Raw genomic sequence first — 19,346 nt, forward strand, 5'->3', positions numbered from 1 at the left:
ATAATTTTTCTGGGAGTTATGTCCCTTTTGAACTTAGAATTTTGAGCCCGTCTGTCCTGTTCTTGCAGTAATGCATAACATTACCATTCATTATGTGAGGCATTGTCAAGCAATGTTGGAGAATGGAGTATGTGAGCTTGCTCATCTTTGCTTCCTTTCATTTCAAAAATCTTCTCTACTCCCACCTTTGGGAGAAGAAATAAATGCATGGATATGATGTCCATGAAGCCCTCTACTGAGAGTGTGAAATACATGACTCCTGGGTCAGAGGTTCAGGCCCTTGGGTAGGGCCATATATAGTGAAAATGTATTAAATCTTAGAAAATCTTTTTCTCTACTCCCATGTACAGGGTTGAAACTTAACTAAAATATCCAGGAACCATGTGGGCTTCTGAAATGTTATTTCTGGGAGCCCACAACAAAACAATGCTAGCCCATATCTGATGATATATGATACAAGAAATCCCTGAGACATGTGAATGGATCATATATTTTGTGTGTGTTTGTTTCATTATACCATTTGAATACATAGTAATATTTAGAATAGAGAGGTTAAAAATATGTTTCCATACTTTTTCAATTTATATAATATGCATAAATATACTCTTCCACAAAAAAAATTATTATTAAATTATTTGTATTCCAACTCCAATATTTTTTCAATTTGTTCTGACAACAACGCTGCATTCTTTGTACTGATGATAACTTTCTATTTTCTTATATCCCTATTATATTTCATAATCATCATGAAGACAGCGATCATGTTTTTTTTCCCGGCAAGCTTAAAAACTTCCATCTGTTTTGACATCAGGGATCTAGAAGATTGACTTGTGTAAAAATTGTGCATGGTTTACTTTCTTGTTAGAAGAGGTCTCCAAATCGCTTTAAATTAAGCTTGTAAATCCATCTCGGAAAAGCGTGTGGTCACCAAAGATATACCAATTACCGAATCTGATACAATTATGACCGATTCCAGAAATCACTCGTCATGTGGGCGAGCAAGACAGCGAATTTAGGCGCCCACACAAAATCTTACTTGCAGCTGGTGAGTGGGCGAGTGCTAAGTTTAAACTCTGATATATATTTAGAAAAACTAAATTCACTATTATGATGTCCATGAAGCTCTCTACTAAATTGTGAAATTCATGACTCCTGGGTCAGGGATTCAGGCCCTTGGGCAGGGCCAATATGTCCACATAATAAAAATGTATTAAAACTTATTTTTTCTTCTCTACTTTCACTGTCATTGGAGATAAACTAAATGCATGGTTATGATGTCCGTAATGTCCTCATCTTAAATTGTGAAATTCACAGCCCATGGGTCAGGTGTTTGGGGAAGAGTCAGGAGTGGGATGTCAAAATCAATTATATACTTCAAACTTACTTTTTTCCTTCTTCTGTAAATAAATAGGAATTGTATACATAGTTTAAAAGATCATAAACATATGCACAAAAGACTCCATATTGAGGCTTAAATGCAAATATGAGACTCCCTATGTGAGCTATGTATGGGCTTTGATACTGAGGTGACCATTAAGGTCCTTGGGCCTCTTGTTTCGTTGTGCATGGGCTTTGATACTGAGGTGACCGTTAAGGTCCTTGGGCCTCTTGTTTCGTTGTGCATTAACTTTTTATTGGAACATCAAATCCAACAAGTAATTACGCCTTCTTTCATCTCGAGTAGAGGAACTGTTCTTTCTTGGGTTTATTTGTAGACTGTACACTATAACATCTATTTCTGTCTTTTTATAAGAGGGTGCATATTTTCACAAACTTATAACCACAGTTAACCAAATTACATTTCTGTTGTAGGAGAAGCATGAAGAGATATCAAATCATGAATTAACACGTAGAATTGCACTAGAGTGGAATATTCTCAAACCGGACCAGAAAAAGGTATGAAATGATTCCCAGCTAGGAGTGAATCACAGCTGAGACAGCTTGATTGGGCTGTTTGCATTGTGTGTTAATACTATATCTTCTTATTGTATTGTAGTCTCTGATTGGTCAATATATTTCAAACATTCATTAGATACATTGTACTGTAAACAGCTTAAAAGAATTTAAAAACAACAACAACAACAACAACAACAAAAGACCAAGAAGAAAGAAAAAGAAATGACTGTAAGCAAAATGATAATTAATATAGTGTTGTTTACAGTACAGATGAAATTTTCACCAATCATTTTTTTGGTCATATGTGACCTTTTTCCCATTCTCCGTTGCACGGTCTCTTAATGCAGGTTTAACTGTATATGATGATTAGGAATTATGGAAGATGCCATTTTCTATTTATGTTTTAATTAAGTTTTAAGTCAGCACTCAAAGGAATTCCAAAATTTAAATCATTGCATTCAAAACATATGTTCCAAAGCTAAAACTCTAAAACAATATGTTCGAAACAAAACAATAATCATAGATAAATTTTCATTTTGATAAAAAAAAGAAAAGAAAAAAAAAATGCGTAAAACAGTAAAGGTATAATAAATGAATTAATAATCTTTATTTTTTAATCTTAATAAACAATGAACATTAGCTATATACTAGCTATTTTACCGACTTGCGCGGATGTTGGCGTTACAGGGACATTTTGTGGTAGGAAACCCGAGTACCCGTAGGAAACCCTCATGTCCTAGTAGGCAACCACCATACCTTCTCACTTACAACCACTGCTGATCACGGAGATCAAACTCGGGTAACAGCGGTGAGAAGCAAATGCATAAACCACTATGCTACCCAGACACCCTTTTTAAAATTAAATTTTTTAATTCACCTATTTTTAATTGAAAGCTTTATTACTGTGACATCACAATGTACCTAACAGTTATGATGCCATAGTTTCTGTACATTCCTAAATATATGCGAGGAATTTATTATTGCGTCATTTCACGCGAGACATCACTCGCGAAATTAAATAATTCGCTTTTATTTTTCTGTTGTTAAAATACATGTAGGAACTCTTGATTAACAGACAACACGCAAATTCATGTTCACGCGATTTGACGTATACGAGTCATTTCGCCATACTAAGCACTCTCGTAAAATAAGAAATCTACAGTAAGTATGCTATGATGTCATAGCTAGTAGAGCTTAGACAGCTACTGTTCAGGGCTGCATTCAAGATCGTAGTGGCTAGCATAGGGGCTAGGTATGTTGACTGATTTTTGCCATTTTACACTTTATCGTCGTTTTGTTATTTCGAGGCAAAAAGACAATAAAATGATATTTAGCGAGTTTTTATCCCGAAATAATGAAAAGGTGACAAAATGATAATGTCAACTACTTTTCGCCTCAAATTAACGAAAAGACAACAGTCACAACACATAGTAAAATGGCACAAATCAGCCACCATACCTAGCCCCTAGGCTAGCTGCTATGATCTTGAATACAGCCCTGATGTGACATCTCAGTAGGGCTGTCACGGTTCCAAAAATTTTCGGGTGGGGTCGGTTCCAAATTTTTTCCTTTGGGTTCGTATTTTGTCACAATAATTACTCGGGGACGTGGACTGAGGTTTAGACTCGACATCCATGGTACTAGAAACAGCATTGTCACTTCTACTCGTTTCCATCCATGCTTTCAATGTTTTGTCATTGACGATGTTGCTCCTGTGGCGTATTTTCAATGTGTCTGACATATCTTACATGTACTGTCATTATTTACAGTTTTGTTGCCAATTCCATCATTTAACAATTGATCAAAATACAGCCACCTTTGAGGATTTTGGCGACATAATGATTCTATTTTAAAAACCAAACCTGAACCGAAATATGGAAAAATGGAACTGAACCCGACCCGAACAACACGACCCGCGGTTTTCGGTTATTTCGGGTATCCGTTGCAGTCCTACATCTCCGACATGAATTTTAATCATTATAATCAGTGTTCTGTCTATCCTTAAGTGTAATTACGAGCTTTGCCCTTGAAAGTGAATTTCAGAAGTTAGTACGGAGCACAGCTAGAAAGCTATTCATGGACATATAATAGGCAATGATATAAAATGTTAAAAATTGCAGGTCTACTTTGACATGTATGAACAAGAAAAAGAACAGTACGAGAAAGAAATGAAGATTTACCAGGAACAAGAGCAGACGAGACCGAGTGATAAAGAGGCGGCCGAAGGACTGGACAGCACGGAGGAAGTGGTGGACGCAGCTGCAATGGGGATCGAGGCCCAGAGTGCTGTGGATGCTCTGATGATGGACAACTGACATTCGGTCTTCAAATTTAACTGTAGCTACCCTTTCCTGATTGTATGCTTTTCCACCATTTTGTCACCTGTGAAGCATAGGGACTTGGGGATGACTTTTTCTCTCAATGTCACCAGTGTGAGACCAACATAACCCATGTAAGACGGTTGTGCCAGATTTTTTTGGTTTTACTTTGCTGTGACATCATCGGTTATGATGTCATGTGATATGAATTACATGGTGATGTAAGATATGTACTGTTTTCTACAAATTTCGATTTGATATCGCTTTCTGATTTTGCCGTAAGTGTATACCATTTTCGAGTACGCTCTTCCTCACTGTGTAATTAGTTTTGCATTTAAGAGGATTTTGATGATTTTGAAAATTTCTTAAAACTGCTGAATTTATGCGCTAAATTGTGGATAAAATGTGAGAAAATAATCATTATTTACTCATGTGGGATAAGGAAATTCCACCTCTGGGACAGGATTCACTGTCTAGGACTTAGCAAAACCTCATCTTAGACTGTGAATCTTGTCCCCTCAGTGGAATTTTCCCACGTTCATACTAATGAAAGATTTTACTTGTATGCCTCCTGTCATTCTGGCTTTTAGTTTGTCTTTCTGTCTGTCACAAGACTTAAGTATTTGGCACATTCATTGAGTGATGTCAACATGTACCAGTATTATTCCTGCTATCACAGGTGACACGTGTTCAGCACATCAATAAGTCTCTATATACTCATTTTCCATCATAGTAAATGAAACCATTAAATGGTGTATTAATGTTTTAGGATTGTGAGATAATGTATATTTTACTGTATTGTGTGACTGAGTTTGTAGCTGTAATAATATAGCCCTCTCCAAATTTTTTTTTTTTTGAGAGAGATTGATTGATTGTATATTGTTTAACGTCCCTTTTGAGAATCTTTCACTTGTATGGAAATGTCACCATTGCTGGTGAAGGGCTGCAAAATTTAGGCTTATGCTCGGCACTTATGGCCTTTGAGCAGGGAGAGATCTTTATCATGCCACGCCTGCTATGACACAGGACCTCGGTTTTACGTCAAGCAAGGGGTACTGAGGACCTATTCTAACCCACATCCCCATGGATTTTGAGAGAGAAAACGTCGGAATAAAAAAAAAGACCAATTGGAGAGAGCTACATTATTGCAGCTATTAGATTGTGTATTGGAATAAATTCTACTTGTATTTAGAAACAAAACAATAAAATTTAAATCAAAATACATGTATGTGATTAATTTCAAGCGGTAAAGAAAGCAGAGTTAGATAATTCCAAATATTTTTCGTAATATGTTATTCCCTCTCCATTTTTGCTTCCTTAAATAATCTGGTGAATAAGATGCTGTTTACAGCTATCTGTCCGTCTGTCTGTCTGTCTGCAATGCTTTGTTGGGGCAGTACTTCCGTTTGCCTATAAAGATTAGCCATCCTTTATGGAATTGTTCCTTAATCCAAGGTCATACACCAAGGTCACTGTGAACTTTGATAAAATTATGGCTCATTGTGCATGTTTCATTCATACTTGCTGCACTATTTCAGATTTCCTTATGAGATGGGTCACAACCTTGATGCAAGGTCATATGTTCAAAGTCAAGGACACAACCGACTTAAATGTTTCTTAATACTGTGGAATATGGAAATAGAATGTATACTACAACAACCTATAATTCTAGAAATGTAACGATTGGCATATTATGTACTGTTTGTGGTACTCTTGTTTTTGCATTGCATCAGGACCATTAACTCTAGATACTAATAGTCATTACAGTTTCTAATATTTAAGTCCCCTTTTTAAATGGTTGTAGAAGATTTAATGCTGTAACTTAATTGTGTTAATGATTGATTGATTGTATCTTGTTTAACGTCTCACTCGAGAATTTTTTGCTCATATGGAGACGTCACCAAGACCGGTGAAGGGCTTCATATCTAGACCTTTGCTCGGCGCTTAAGGCCATTGAGCAGTGAGGGTTCTTTAGCGTGCCACACCTACTGTGACATAGGCCATCTGTTTTTAAAGTCATCTCTGAGGACCTGTGACATTCACACCTGATGCCGAGCGTTTGACGATGGAACTGTCACTACCTGTTTTAATGACTTGGGTCTGTCATGGCCGGGATTCAAACCCCGGCCTTCCGCATGTGGGGAGAACGCTCTAACCTCTAGACCACCGCCGCTTTACCATGTGGAGAAATGTTACTCATACTTAACTACAGAGATAGTCGACTTTAATTGGAAGATGTACTGTATTCAGTTTTGAATCTATTAAAATTCCAGTAGCCCTACACACTAGTGGCTCAGAAAAGTCTTTGTGAAGACTTTCATTGCGACAAACTGTATAATCCTGAGGCTCCTCAAATTTCATCATTCAGTGCTCATAACATTTCTTGTAGCTCATTAATATTTTTTGACTAATGCAGTTGTAGCACAATTGGAACTTGACCTTACAGCAACGTTTGGATATCCTTCCATTTTTTTCCTTTTACATTATCAAAATGTTTAATCCATTGAATAACACTTTACACAATGATCCTGACAAAATACTCTGTATTTATAGCTCCTAAAGTACTCCAATTATAAACGAGTGTCTTCATTGGCTGATAGGTGTTGTTACAATGCAACGAATACTGATGAATTTACAAAACTTTGTACACAGCCATGGGATATCTGTTCGGGGGAGTGGAGTAGTTTCTTACCATAGTTTAAGAAAATGAGCTTTCATTTCAGTGTTTTCAAAAATTCTTTCATAAACTGTGGTCAGTCTTTTTTTTTTTTTTTAACTTCCCTATGATCAATCTAATGAGAAAAAGTGATAGAGCTTTGAATTTTTTTATTTTTATATCCAGTTCATTCAACATAAACAATGACTTGTTCTTTCATGCTCCAGACAAAATAATACGAGAACATGCATCTTTAGAAAAGAATTATGACAAGCATTTTGTATTAAATATCTATGTACAAAGATTTTGATAAGTATAGTTTCATTGTTCACCATAATTCAGTTCACTAGATTCACTGAAGTGCTGATAATCCTTATGTATATTTTCTTCATTAAATATGTAAAGTCCAATAACTTTACTGGTATTTGGTGGAACATTGACCTATATATATAGTGTTCATGGTCTGTAAAAATGAAGACATACTCCATCAAAATATAACATTATACTCATAAGGTAAAAAGAGCTAAAACGGTGATAAAATTATATTCTAATGTGATATGTAGATAATCTTATGCTTTTCAACTGTTTCAATGTCTCTTTCTAGTTGTTTCATCTCGGCCTCCATTCGTTCTTTTCTGTTCTTTTTTGGTGCTGTGTCAGGAACCACAGATAAACCCTGATACTGATCGTGAATTTCTTCCCAGTTCTGTTTAAGTCCCTTGAGAATAGCTGCCCTCTCCTCGGGTGATAGTGATTTCATCGCTCCACGACGGAAATGCTCTGCTACGTATGCATCATATTCCTCTTGTGCTTTCTGCATTTCTTCCTTCCTCTTGGTCAAGTATTTTGGTGTCTCTCCAAAGTCCTATTTAATCATTAATAAAAGATATTACAGCTAGATAATTTCCGATATAATGCATCCTTTAAAGAGTTCAAATTATTCTGTAATCAAAACCATTTTATGCACATTTTGAAAAAAATTATAAAAGGTTAATTTTTTTTTTATTTTGTGCATAACCTGGGCTTATGGAGGCCTGTTTGATTTTTATCCTGTAAAAGTGTTTATTTACGCTAGGGGTTAAGTACGCGTTTTTCCACATCCAACATTACGTGTGGATGGAAAATATGCGGTAATGGAATATATTAATCAAATATTTATAACTACATGTATATGCGTGACAACGTAATTAGTGTAAATTTCCCCCATGGGTAAATAACCACTTTTTAATTTTACGTTTAAGTAAATACTAAGAAAAGATTAAATTCATCAATTTGACATGTGAAAATGAAAATTTATGGAAATGTAATTGATGATAGAATTAAATTTGTACCTTCTTGTTGGTATAAAGAGGTTCTAAGCCCGATGGTACCAGCATATTTTTGTGACCACCTCTCGTATCAACATAGATTTTCTCTGGTTGTTTAGGAACAGACGTTATGTTCTGAACTGCATTAGTTGTGATGAAATTTTTGGAGGATTTCAGACCCATAAGGGGTTGGTCCTCTCTCTTGGGAACTTGAGGTCTCCTCCTGGCCTCATCTGGGTACTTGAACTGTTCATCTGGGGGTAGATCTGTTCAGAAAATGAAAATATCATGATTATATTCATTATTCCTCTTGCAACATGAATATTCATTATTCCTCAGGACATGATTGTATTCAATAGTCCAGTCAAAATTTTACCAATCCACATAGCACAGATATATAAACCAGCTTAACTAAACTAGTACATAAGAATTTAATTTTCCTCCTACTAATGACATTGTCAAACTGCAAGCAAAATGTGTGAACCTCTCCCTTTTCACCCTTGGGTAGGAGATAGTGGGTAGGCTCTATACTATGGCTTGAGACATAGCATTTGTACAAGACTTTTATGTTTTGTCAGTTAGTCTAAAATATCTTGGTTTCCCCCCAACATTTTAAATAATGGACGGGAAAATTAAAACAGAGGGGATGGTAAAACACCCAGAAAACAATGACCCACGAGGCACCTCAGCTACTGCATTTTCTTGTGTACAGTTGTTTCCCTCTTGTGGCCCCACCAAATATGGGATCATATATATATATATATATATATATATATATATATATATAGTATAGGAGGATTCTTGTATGAATAAAGAGTTAATGATGTGTTCATATCATTTTCATAAATTGTATCTTTATGGTTTCTGAGAATCATAAACCAGTATTTTGAAAGAGCTTTCCTATTATTGCTATATAAAAATTTTGTACCCTTACCCCCCCCTCTCAAATAAAAATAAAAAAATGAAACAAGCTATATGAAATAAATCATCTGTGTTGCAACCAGCATAAAAGGCAAGTAGGGTTTATTATGACGTACACTCACACATACATGTATGTATACAAATTGTACATCCATCCATACATACATACATCCATGTTACAAACATACATACATATGATACTTGAGTGTTACCTCTTGGTAATATGATGTCCTTGGCACGCTTCTTGAGAAAACCATCTGTGGTCGGGACAGGCACCTTTGCCTGACCCATGGTCTTGTGGTCCCCTCGACCCGATACATACTCTTGTTTTACATTATCCCGAAACTTGGAGTTGTATCTGAATAATCAATAATTCAATATCTCCAATTAAAAAATTTGATTTTAAGATATATTTTCCCAAAAGAACAAAACAAACCAAAATATCCAAACTCATTATGCCTAGTACATTCTGTAACAAGGGGGTGGGGGTGGGGTGATAGAGTATAATAAATCTAGAAGATTAAGAACCTAAATCATTGATTGAAATAGAAACCATTTTCGTGATGCTGATATAGGAAAAATATATATTTCGTCGTATGTTACATATGTTTCAGAAAGATTTTCCATGCGTTCATTTGGAACAATATTGTAAGTCATCGGTCTTTAGTAAAGAAATTTGTGAGCTGAATAATACGTTTTGCAATACAATTCAGAGGATGAAGAGAACTGGTACTTGGCGAAAATTTATCGCAAGCCAGTACTCAACAACAGAAGATGCAAAATATACACATGTAACAACATTCAAATGGCATTATCACTTGATCTGGCTAGTTGATCATGAAACATTACCTTGGCTGTTTGATTTTCTTTTCCTCCTCTGTGGGAATTAAGTTGTAAATGCTCGCCTCATCAAACATGATTAGAAAATGAAGGCTGTTTTCCTAAAGGCAGAAAATAAAACCTTTTCTGATTTCTGCCTGTCAACTGGTTGACAACACGGCAGCTTGTATAAATATGTCCGTAGTTACCTGTTGCCAGGAAGTACGTCATCAAACATTTCCGATAACTCTGTACGAACATCACAAGAGGAATTACTTCCCGTTTCACACTATAAAAATTCTTGAATTTCACCAACAACAAAAAATTACAGTCGATTTTCTTTTCTTGCAAAAGAAGAAAAAGAAGAAAGATTTTCACAATGGAAAAATGCACGAGTACATGAAGTTAATCTATTTTTTTTTATAGTAGTAAAAAAATGTACTTTTTAAGATACCCAGTGCTTGTAACACTTCAGTACCCGCTAATACTACCAAGGGGAAAATGGTGATATTTTCATGAATTTATTCCAAATAATTTATCTATTTGTAATGAACTAGAACCTCCCCCTGAATAAGAATCCTGTCTAAGCAGATAATTTTTATTACATTGTAAGTATATAAACTTAATTGATATAAATGCAAAACTCCCATTAAACATTGTTTAGTAATAACTCATTGAAAATCCTAAAATTGTCTTCATCAGTCATTTTTAATTTTGTCTTAACCTTAGAAAATCCCTTGCTAAAATGCTAATTGTCAAAAACTACTTTTGTTTACCATTGAAAATATAATGACAAAGTTTGAGTACACGTGAAGGTTTATCTATATTTGTACACGGATGTGTATTCAAATGCTGTTAATTATGAATAAGAACTGTAACTGGAATACGTCAGACTTATTTGAATCCTGAAGTAATAACAGGATAATGCCAATTGTCATTTACAGACACAAGTGTAAATATACAATATCACTATTGTCATAAGTATGTAACACTATTGCACAGGTGCTTGTGGACAGGACTTCCGTACCCCCTTCTTGTATTTTTGAACCTTTAAAAATACAAGAACGGGTGGGGGGGGGGGGCACAAGCACCTGTGCACTATTGCTGTGCCATGTCATTAGGCCTACTATCACCAGTAGCGGATTTAAGGGGTGGGGTGGGGGTTAGCAGCCGCCCCCTTAAAAATTTTCAAATTCAAGGTAAATCGTGGTCTCTTGTTTAGAAAAATGTAAACGATAAACGAAGCAATAATTAAATTACATTTTCAAGCCCTATAAAATCTGTAAAATCAAGACGGCCCCCAGACCCCCTGCTTCATAAAGTTGTGCCCCCCTAATCGCCATTCCTGGATTCGCCCCTGATCAGACACATGGGCAATAACCATTACTGGTTGATGTGTTGCGCCAATAAAGAATTTGAATTTAATTGATAATGTACAAACACATATTGTTTGACTACCCTTTCAAATATTCTTGCCGATTGGTTAAAAAAAAAAAATTGAACCGGAATCTTTCCGAATTTAGATTCCAGTTTTTAGAATTATCGTCATTTATTGTATATCCGGTTACTTGAACATGATCACATGATACGTAAACTTTGTACTAAGTTCCCTGTTTTAGTGTTTAGGCTGTTATACTCGGCTGTTAAAGCTGCATGCTGATGTAAGTTTTTTTTATTATTCTTTTCAATGATATATCAATCTAAATGGTCCTTAAGCGTGTAAAACTCATGAAAATAATAGCGTAGGGCCAGGGGTACTATCACCAGCTGATTACAGGCGCTTATTTCAGACTTTGTAAGCTATGTTATATCTAGCTGCAATAATGTAGCCCTATCCAATCAAAAAAAAAAAATCGGAGAGGGCTACCTTATTGCAGCTATGTACGGAAGCCGATAGGTGCCAGGGTATAGAATTAATATTTATTTAACTGGCGGCCGCCACTTAATTTAACTGGCGGCCACCACTTAATTTTTACATAGCGGTTGCCAATTGCAAAAACATTTTAATTTGCATCGCTGAGTGATTATTTTGGAAAGATTTTATAATACGCAAACACGCAGCATCATTTTTCAAAGTGTAGGGACAGTCGAAGGAGAAGTTGACAAGCAGAAAAGGAACCTAAAATGTCTCTTTTGCCCAAACTTTGTACTCTTAAATTGGAGGTAGGGGACTCCGTTCATCCTTCAATTTATCAGTTAATTCATTGTTACATTTTTACCATTCATTACTACCACCAAAAGAGTGGGGTTAATCCGCCAATTAATCGTAATTCACATGTGAAAATAATTTAGTTTGCAGGTGAAAATAACAGAAATTGAACGTTGTCAAACAAATGGAGAGTCAGCCCCGTGGTTCTATGTATTTAACAGTACAATCGAAAAACAATGATTTAATACTCTTAATTGTATATACATGTATATATCACATACATATTACTAAGCATTGGGGAGGGATTACACCCCTTTCATTTTTAGAGAGAGATAAAGAAAGAGAGGGGAGTTGAATAACTGGTGACAGCCATATAAATGATTTAAATTGAGTGGCGGCCGCCATATAAATTAAGTGGCGGCCATCAGTTAATTTATGTGGCGGCCGCCAGTTAAATTAACTTGCGGTCGCCATATAATTAACTTGTGGCCGCCATATAATTAACTGGCGGCTGCCACATAAATTAACTGGCAGCCACCACATAAATTAACTGGCGGCCGCCAGATAATAAGTGGCGGCCGCCACATAAATTAAGTGGCAGCCGCCAGTTACATAAATATTAATTCTATACCCTGGCATCTATCGGCTTCTGTAGTTATGCTATATCTACATGTAGCAATTGCGAAGGCTTTAAAACAAGTGCCTGTGATCCCGACATATTTCACTGTCGAACTGCAAGCTGTCCCATAGTGCACATACTGTACATGACTTGATTTCGACTTGCAGATTCCTTTAATTAAGCATCATTAGCATGTGTTAGGAAGGATAGACTTAGTACATGACCCCCACTTATCAGTGTATAATAGTGTAGTATAGGAGAGGAGAAAATTTGTAGCTCGACATGGAATCAAACCCAGGACCCTTGCATTACTAGTCAGGTGCTCTCACCACTGAGCTACCCAGGCCAATATCCACGGTCCATATAGCCCTAACTGCTACATTCTACCCTCCTTTAATTTGTCTTCGCCCTCGAAGACAAACAACCCTGATTCTTTTCGTCCCTTGCAGGACAACTTACAGTGCTTGGGTGGTCAAGGGCACCAGCTGTAGTACATGTATAGGAGAGGAGAAAATTTGTGGCTGGACCGGGAATCAAACCTGGTACCCCTGCATTACTAGTCAGGTGCTCTAAATACTGAGCTATCCAAGCCAATATCTACGGTCTGCATAGCCCTAACGACCTGTCAGATGTTACCATACAATAAAATAACGAAAATGAAATAATCTACACATAGTTGTGATATAATAACATCAAAACCAATCCTCTCCTTACTCTTAACGATATAATAATGAGTATGGGGTCTGATTTTAATCAGACTGTAGTTAGAGCTATACGGACTGTGGATATTGGCCTGGATATCTCAGTGGTTAGAGTACCTGACTAGTAATACAGGGGTCCCATGTTCGATTCCCGGTCCAGCCATTGATTTTCTCTTCTCCTTCCAGGGGTGAAAAAAATCTCTGTCATGTGTCTTTGAGGGCGAAGACAAATTAAAAGCAGGAGAAATGTTAGTAGTTAGGGCTATATGGACCATGGATATTGGCCTGAATAACTCAGTGGTTTGAACACCTGATTAGTAATGCAGGTGTCCCAGGTAGGGCTGAAACAATTCACCGAAATATCGATACTGTTCAATGTAAACGCTCGATTCAATGTTTGATGCATTGCCTAGATTTTCAGTTCGATATGTTTATTACAAACGGGTTCAGTAAAATATATCAGGCTTGCCCTGTTCTTATTATATTTACTTGCATGAGTGACAAAAAAAACCCCAAACTGTTGAATAATGTTCAGACTGTTGTTTGTCTAGAGTCTGACGAAAATGATAATGAACTTTATCAGTTTAAACGACAGAGCTTACAGGGATTTTAATGTTTAGTAGTTTGGAAACATTTTGCTTTAAGAATTATGATTGTGAGTCTTGTTAATTAAATTGTTCTTCTCTAAATTGTATCGTATTGAAAGTATTGAATCGTGGCATAAGCATTGCAATATGTATCATATCGTGAAGGGGGCATATCGTTTCAGCCCTAGTCCCAGGTTTGATTCCCAATCCAGCCATAGATTTTCTCCTTTGTATTTCCACCATTTTGGTTATTATAATTTTTTGGTAAGGCATATCTGATATTCCAAATTACATTGTCTTATTTACTGTTGATGAATGGAAAAAATGGTATTTAAAGGATTAACCATACAAAATTTATTGTGTGTTTTATGATATTGTATAAATTATAATGAAATAATCATTACAAAAAAAAACAAAACTAAAAAGTAATTTATATTATTAAAGAATTAGAAATTTTTCTATGAAATGGTAGATTCTATTTGTTTAACATGAAACAATAGGAAGTGCCACATCCCTTTGAAGTGTAGAAAAATCAAGAATCAGTAAAAAAAAAATTGTGGCATCAGAGGGACATAATTTTGTGGCATCAAAGGGACATGGACATGATTTGAGTTGAAATTTTTCAAATTTTATTTTTGACATTTTTAATGTTTAGAATACTTAACTATGGTATTTCTTATAATGGTTAGCAAATATTTGAATATCAGTGCTGTTATCAAGGTACATAGGAGGTATGTATCATACAATTCTTTGTTATGTAAACAAAGGTGTGTGCCATGTTTTTGTTACATAGGTTAAATATACTTGGTAAAAGTTTTGTTTAATGCATATTTTTTTAATTTACAAGTTAACTCTGAACACAATTAAATAATTTCTAGTGTTTGGCACATCTCATTTTGTTTTAAACATGCTATTTTCTATTAAGCTAACTATATGTAAAGAAAAACATGGACCGAGCCTTGTTTACATAACAAAGAATTGTGAGTGTTTTATCTCGCTTGTAACTCAACAATTGATATTTACGTTTTGGTTGACAGTTAGAAATACTTTAGTTAAAGCATCAATAAAAATGGAAAAAATAAAATTTTAAAAAATTTTCAGCTCAAAATGTGTCCATGCCTCTTTAAAAATCTTTGTAAGATAAATAAAGTTTGGCACAATTCATCCTTGGGTATAGGGGATTCAAGTTTGTTCAGATGACGGGCCATGCTCTCTCCATAGGGGAGATAATGAAGAAAAGGCAAAAATAGGGTTGGGTCATTTAAAAATCTTCTTAAGAACCACTGGGCCAGAAAATTTGAAATTTCCATGAGAGCTTCCTGACATAGTGTAGATTCAGGTTTGTTCAAATCATGGCTCCCTGGTGGAGTGGGCCACAGGGGATCAAAGTTTTACATGTGGATATTTAGGACAAATCTTTTCTTAAAAATCCTCTCAAGAACAACAGGGCCATGGAAGGCGAAGATAACAAACAGCGATCAATTTCATAACTCCTATAAGCTGGGATCTATGCTTTAAGTGAAAAAGAATAATGTTTTAAAAAATCATATTCATGATAAGCAAAACTCATTTTCATGGTACAATTACTATAATGGATAATGATTTGATGGTTAATACTTTAAAGGAATAGGATGGAAATAGATATGATGGAAATGTTGCTATGTAAATTGTAAATTTTTTTTGTCAGGTGCAGATGGCTGTAAAGGAAAGATAAGTCTGAAATCACATCATCAAAATGGAATTTCCCATCCTCATCCTAAGTTTGCTTTCAGCCTCAGTTACAAACACAGCATCGGAGACGTACCTTTTGGATGACAGTTCAGGGTTTGGTCGAAGATTTGATGGGATTGGAGGGCTGAGCGGAGGAGGAGCTACCTCCAGACTTCTCGTCAGTTATCCCCAGAAACAACGCGATGCAATTTTGGATTACCTTTTTAAACCCAACTTTGCTGCATCATTGCATATTCTAAAGGTGGAAATAGGAGGAGATGCTCAAAGCACAGACGGCACAGAGTCCTCTCATATGCATCATCCAGATGACTTGAATTTCCACAGAGGTTATGAATGGTGGCTTTTAAAGGAAGCAAAAAAGAGAAATCCAGACATTTTGTTATATGGATTACCTTGGGCGTTTCCTGGATGGATTGGGAATGGCACAAGAAATCCGTATCGGAACCCTGCTTTGACAGCTGATTATATCGTTAAGTGGATCTCAGGAGCTAAGGAAGCTCATAACCTCACCATCGACTTCCTAGGGATATGGAATGAAAAACCATATGACGTCACATATATAAAGACTCTAAGAAAGACTCTTGATGCGCAAGGATTTAGCCAAACTAAAATTGTTGCCTCGGACTCAGGATGGGGAATTATCAATGATATGAATAAAGACAGTGACTTGGCTAAAATCGTTGACTTTGTTGGGGTACACTATCCAGGAACCCTGTCACCAGATTTTGCTAAGCGTCAGGGTACACAACTGTGGTCATCGGAGGATTACTCCACAGTCAACGACAATGTAGGCGGAGGCTGCTGGGCAAGAATTGTAAACCAGAACTATGTGAATGGGTTGATGACAAGTACGATTTCTTGGAACCTGATTGCAAGTTATTATGAGGCCCTGCCTTTTCCCCGGAATGGTCTGATGACGGCTGAGACCCCGTGGAGTGGGCAATATGTTGTGGAGAGTCCTATCTGGGTCACAGCTCATACCACACAGTTTACAAAACCAGGCTGGAAGTATCTTCTCCATGATAAGGGGGTCAGTAAGTTACAGGGCGGTGGAAGCATGGTATCACTGGCCAGTCCAGACAACAAGGATCTTACTATTATTTTAGAAACTATGAGTCATGACCACTCTATTTGCATCAGGCCCCCACTGCCTCCATACTCTGTTAAACCACAGAATATCACTTTACTCCTTAAAGGCAGCTATTCAAATATCTCATCAGTGTATGTGTGGAGAAGCTACTTTCAGTTTGGACAGGAGACATCAAAATCAGACTTCTTCAGATCGTTTGGACAAGTGAAGGTGAGTAATGGCATGGTTAATCTGTCATTAAGTGTGGATGAAGTTATCACCTTAACAACATTGTCAACTGGTCAGAAGGGACAATATCCAAACTCTGCTGATGACAAAGCCTTCCCTCTGCCATACAGCGACAGTTTTGATGGATATTCAGAAAATGTTGAGCCAGCATTCTTTGCTCAGCAGGTGGGTGTGTTCGAGACCAAAAAATCAGATGACCCCAGTCGTGGAATGATGCTGACCCAAGTCGTGACATTCCCACCTATCTATTGGTGTGTATTTAATCTAGTCTTTCCCATTAATGTCATTGGGAACTATTCGTGGGCTGATATGTCTGCAAGTGTGGATACCCAGATTCCAAAGGCTAACGGGAGCTCGGGTGCATTTGTTGCTGTACGGGTGGATCAAGGGGGGTGTAACTCTTGGGAGGCTAATGGAATTTTCTTTTTTATCTTTCCCATCCAGCAGAAGTATGTTCTTGCCAATAATTTGTCTCGAACTAAAGTCATACAAGAGGGAGCAGCAAACCTGTCCGTCACTGGTTGGAACACAATCAGCTTACTCATCAAAAACAATACTGCTGTTGGCAGTGTTAACGGAGTTACCCTATTTAACACCACGGTTCCAGCCAAACCAACCAATGGCTTTGTAGCAATTGGATTAGATTCCTATGGCTTAGCAAATTTTGACAATTTCAAAATGATGAGCTCAAAAGATGTACTGTAAAATGTGAAAATTTGGTGTGATATTAATTTGAGCACTTTTGGTGCATGTGACATTTTGTGCCAAAATTAGAAAATTCAACAACATTCCACTTTAAAAGTATTGTTTGAAAAGTTTCACTTCATTCTATTCTTACTTTTATATTTGCAGTCTGTCTGTTTGTCTTTTAGCAATGCATGGGACTGTAAAGGAATTTTACTCAGTGGCAGACTGTATTTGGAGACATACAGAATGTATGTTTTAATCTTCTGTATGAAAAGGTGAAAATAACAAACAGTGATCAATCTCATAACTCCTATAAGGTATACAAAACAGAGAGTTGGGCAAACACTGACCCCTGGACATACCAGAGATGGGACCTGTTGCCCAGGGGGAGCAAGCACCCACATCGACTGGTTACATACGCCATGAGGTCTTGGTTAGGTAAACCGAGTAATCTGTAGTCAAATCCAAGAAACAACATTTGACCCAAAGATAGGTTATATTGGCAAACTAAATCATTATAATGACTAGAAAATTTGTGAAATGTTGACTTTAAGAGAGTCTGTTGAAATTCTTTAGCGACAACTAGGTAGCCTACCTTGCTTTAAAAACTGATAATATGCAGAACAACTCCTTGAGTATTGAATCAGTTGAGAGATGTAAACACCATATGCAGGTGATAATGGAATATTGCTACATAAACATGGGAAGTTGTTGATGAAGAAATTGAAATCATCCTGTTTGTCATAAAGTTGAGTTGTTAGTTTGCTGTTAATATATATTTTTAATAAAATATCGAAGTACAAAGCATATGTGGAGGACTTTGTGGTGTATTTTTATTTTGAGTTCATTTTATTTCGAATTGACATATGAAAGAAAATGAATATTGTTAAAGGCATAGGGTCTATCTTTTATCTCAAAAATGACATCACAATATTTTGGAAGAACTCCAAAATACAAATTTGTAGTAGTAATTATGAGTTATCTATAGCTGCAGTGCTGTGAAATTGAAGTAATTTTGACATTTTAGGTCCTTTATAAAATGTTTGTCTGGAGGACAATATATTAAACTGGTACCCTGCTGATTAGTGGCTACACACAATCATAAGAGATTCGGAGTCAACAGGGTACCAGTTTAAGCAAATGAGAATTATTTTGTAATTAGTATTGTATCCAGTGTGTTTGTAAACATTCTAAAGAACTTTTTGTGATTTTCTAGTTATGATCTTTAATTTCACCACCGTTTTGGAACATGCAAAAGTTTACCAATATCTTAGACCCTATGCTTTTAATAGATAAAACGTCAATATATCTAAATGTAGAATTGAAGACAAGAGATTTTTTCTTCTCACGTAGAAGCTTTTAAATAAATTCTGCCTCACAAGATTATATATTTAAAAAAACAGGTCAGCTAACAAAGGAGCACAATTTGTGCCCATTGGAATTCCAACAGATTGTTGGAAGACCTGATCACCAAAGACTATGAAGATATATTGCCAGCGAGGAACTCCAGCATATTTTTAATTTCAACTTTCGAATACTTGTGCTTGGAATCAGAGTGGTGTTTAACAAAGTAATTTTTTGGATGACTGATCACTAGATATGAATATTTCCTTTTTCCATTTTTGTTGAAGTCTAGT

General features: G+C 36.2%; 3 protein-coding genes across 5 annotated transcripts in view; 2 read left to right on the top strand and 1 right to left on the bottom strand.

Annotated features, from left to right (window-relative positions):
* The window catches only part of LOC125666721 (uncharacterized), an 11,648-nt gene extending 6,214 nt beyond the window's left edge, over positions 1 to 5,434 (top strand). The window contains exons 6-7 of the mRNA XM_048899953.2: positions 1,813 to 1,896; positions 4,017 to 5,434. Coding sequence (XP_048755910.1) covers positions 1,813 to 1,896; positions 4,017 to 4,211 — 279 coding nt within the window. The 3' untranslated portion in view covers positions 4,212 to 5,434. The remainder of the gene's footprint in view (positions 1 to 1,812; positions 1,897 to 4,016) is intronic.
* Positions 5,435 to 7,025: 1,591 nt separating this feature from the next.
* Positions 7,026 to 19,346, bottom strand: part of LOC125666740 (enkurin-like) — a 31,252-nt gene continuing 18,931 nt past the window's right edge. For all 3 annotated transcript variants that reach the window (XM_048899998.2, XM_056151847.1, XM_056151846.1), the window contains exons 2-5: positions 9,948 to 10,039; positions 9,311 to 9,456; positions 8,202 to 8,443; positions 7,026 to 7,735 (exon numbers count right to left, since the gene is read on the bottom strand). In XM_048899998.2, coding sequence (XP_048755955.1) covers positions 7,418 to 7,735; positions 8,202 to 8,443; positions 9,311 to 9,456; positions 9,948 to 10,015 — 774 coding nt within the window. In that variant the 5' untranslated portion in view covers positions 10,016 to 10,039 and the 3' untranslated portion in view covers positions 7,026 to 7,417. The remainder of the gene's footprint in view (positions 7,736 to 8,201; positions 8,444 to 9,310; positions 9,457 to 9,947; positions 10,040 to 19,346) is intronic.
* On the top strand, positions 11,458 to 18,518 carry LOC125666726 (galactocerebrosidase-like). The gene is made up of 2 exons (XM_048899969.2): positions 11,458 to 11,578; positions 15,661 to 18,518. Exon 2 carries the CDS (start codon positions 15,709 to 15,711, stop codon positions 17,725 to 17,727), a length of 2,019 nt encoding a protein of 672 aa, XP_048755926.2. The 5' UTR covers positions 11,458 to 11,578; positions 15,661 to 15,708; the 3' UTR covers positions 17,728 to 18,518.

Source organism: Ostrea edulis, chromosome 10 (genome assembly GCF_947568905.1).
Source record: "Ostrea edulis chromosome 10, xbOstEdul1.1, whole genome shotgun sequence".
Lineage (NCBI taxonomy): Eukaryota > Metazoa > Mollusca > Bivalvia > Ostreida > Ostreidae > Ostrea > Ostrea edulis.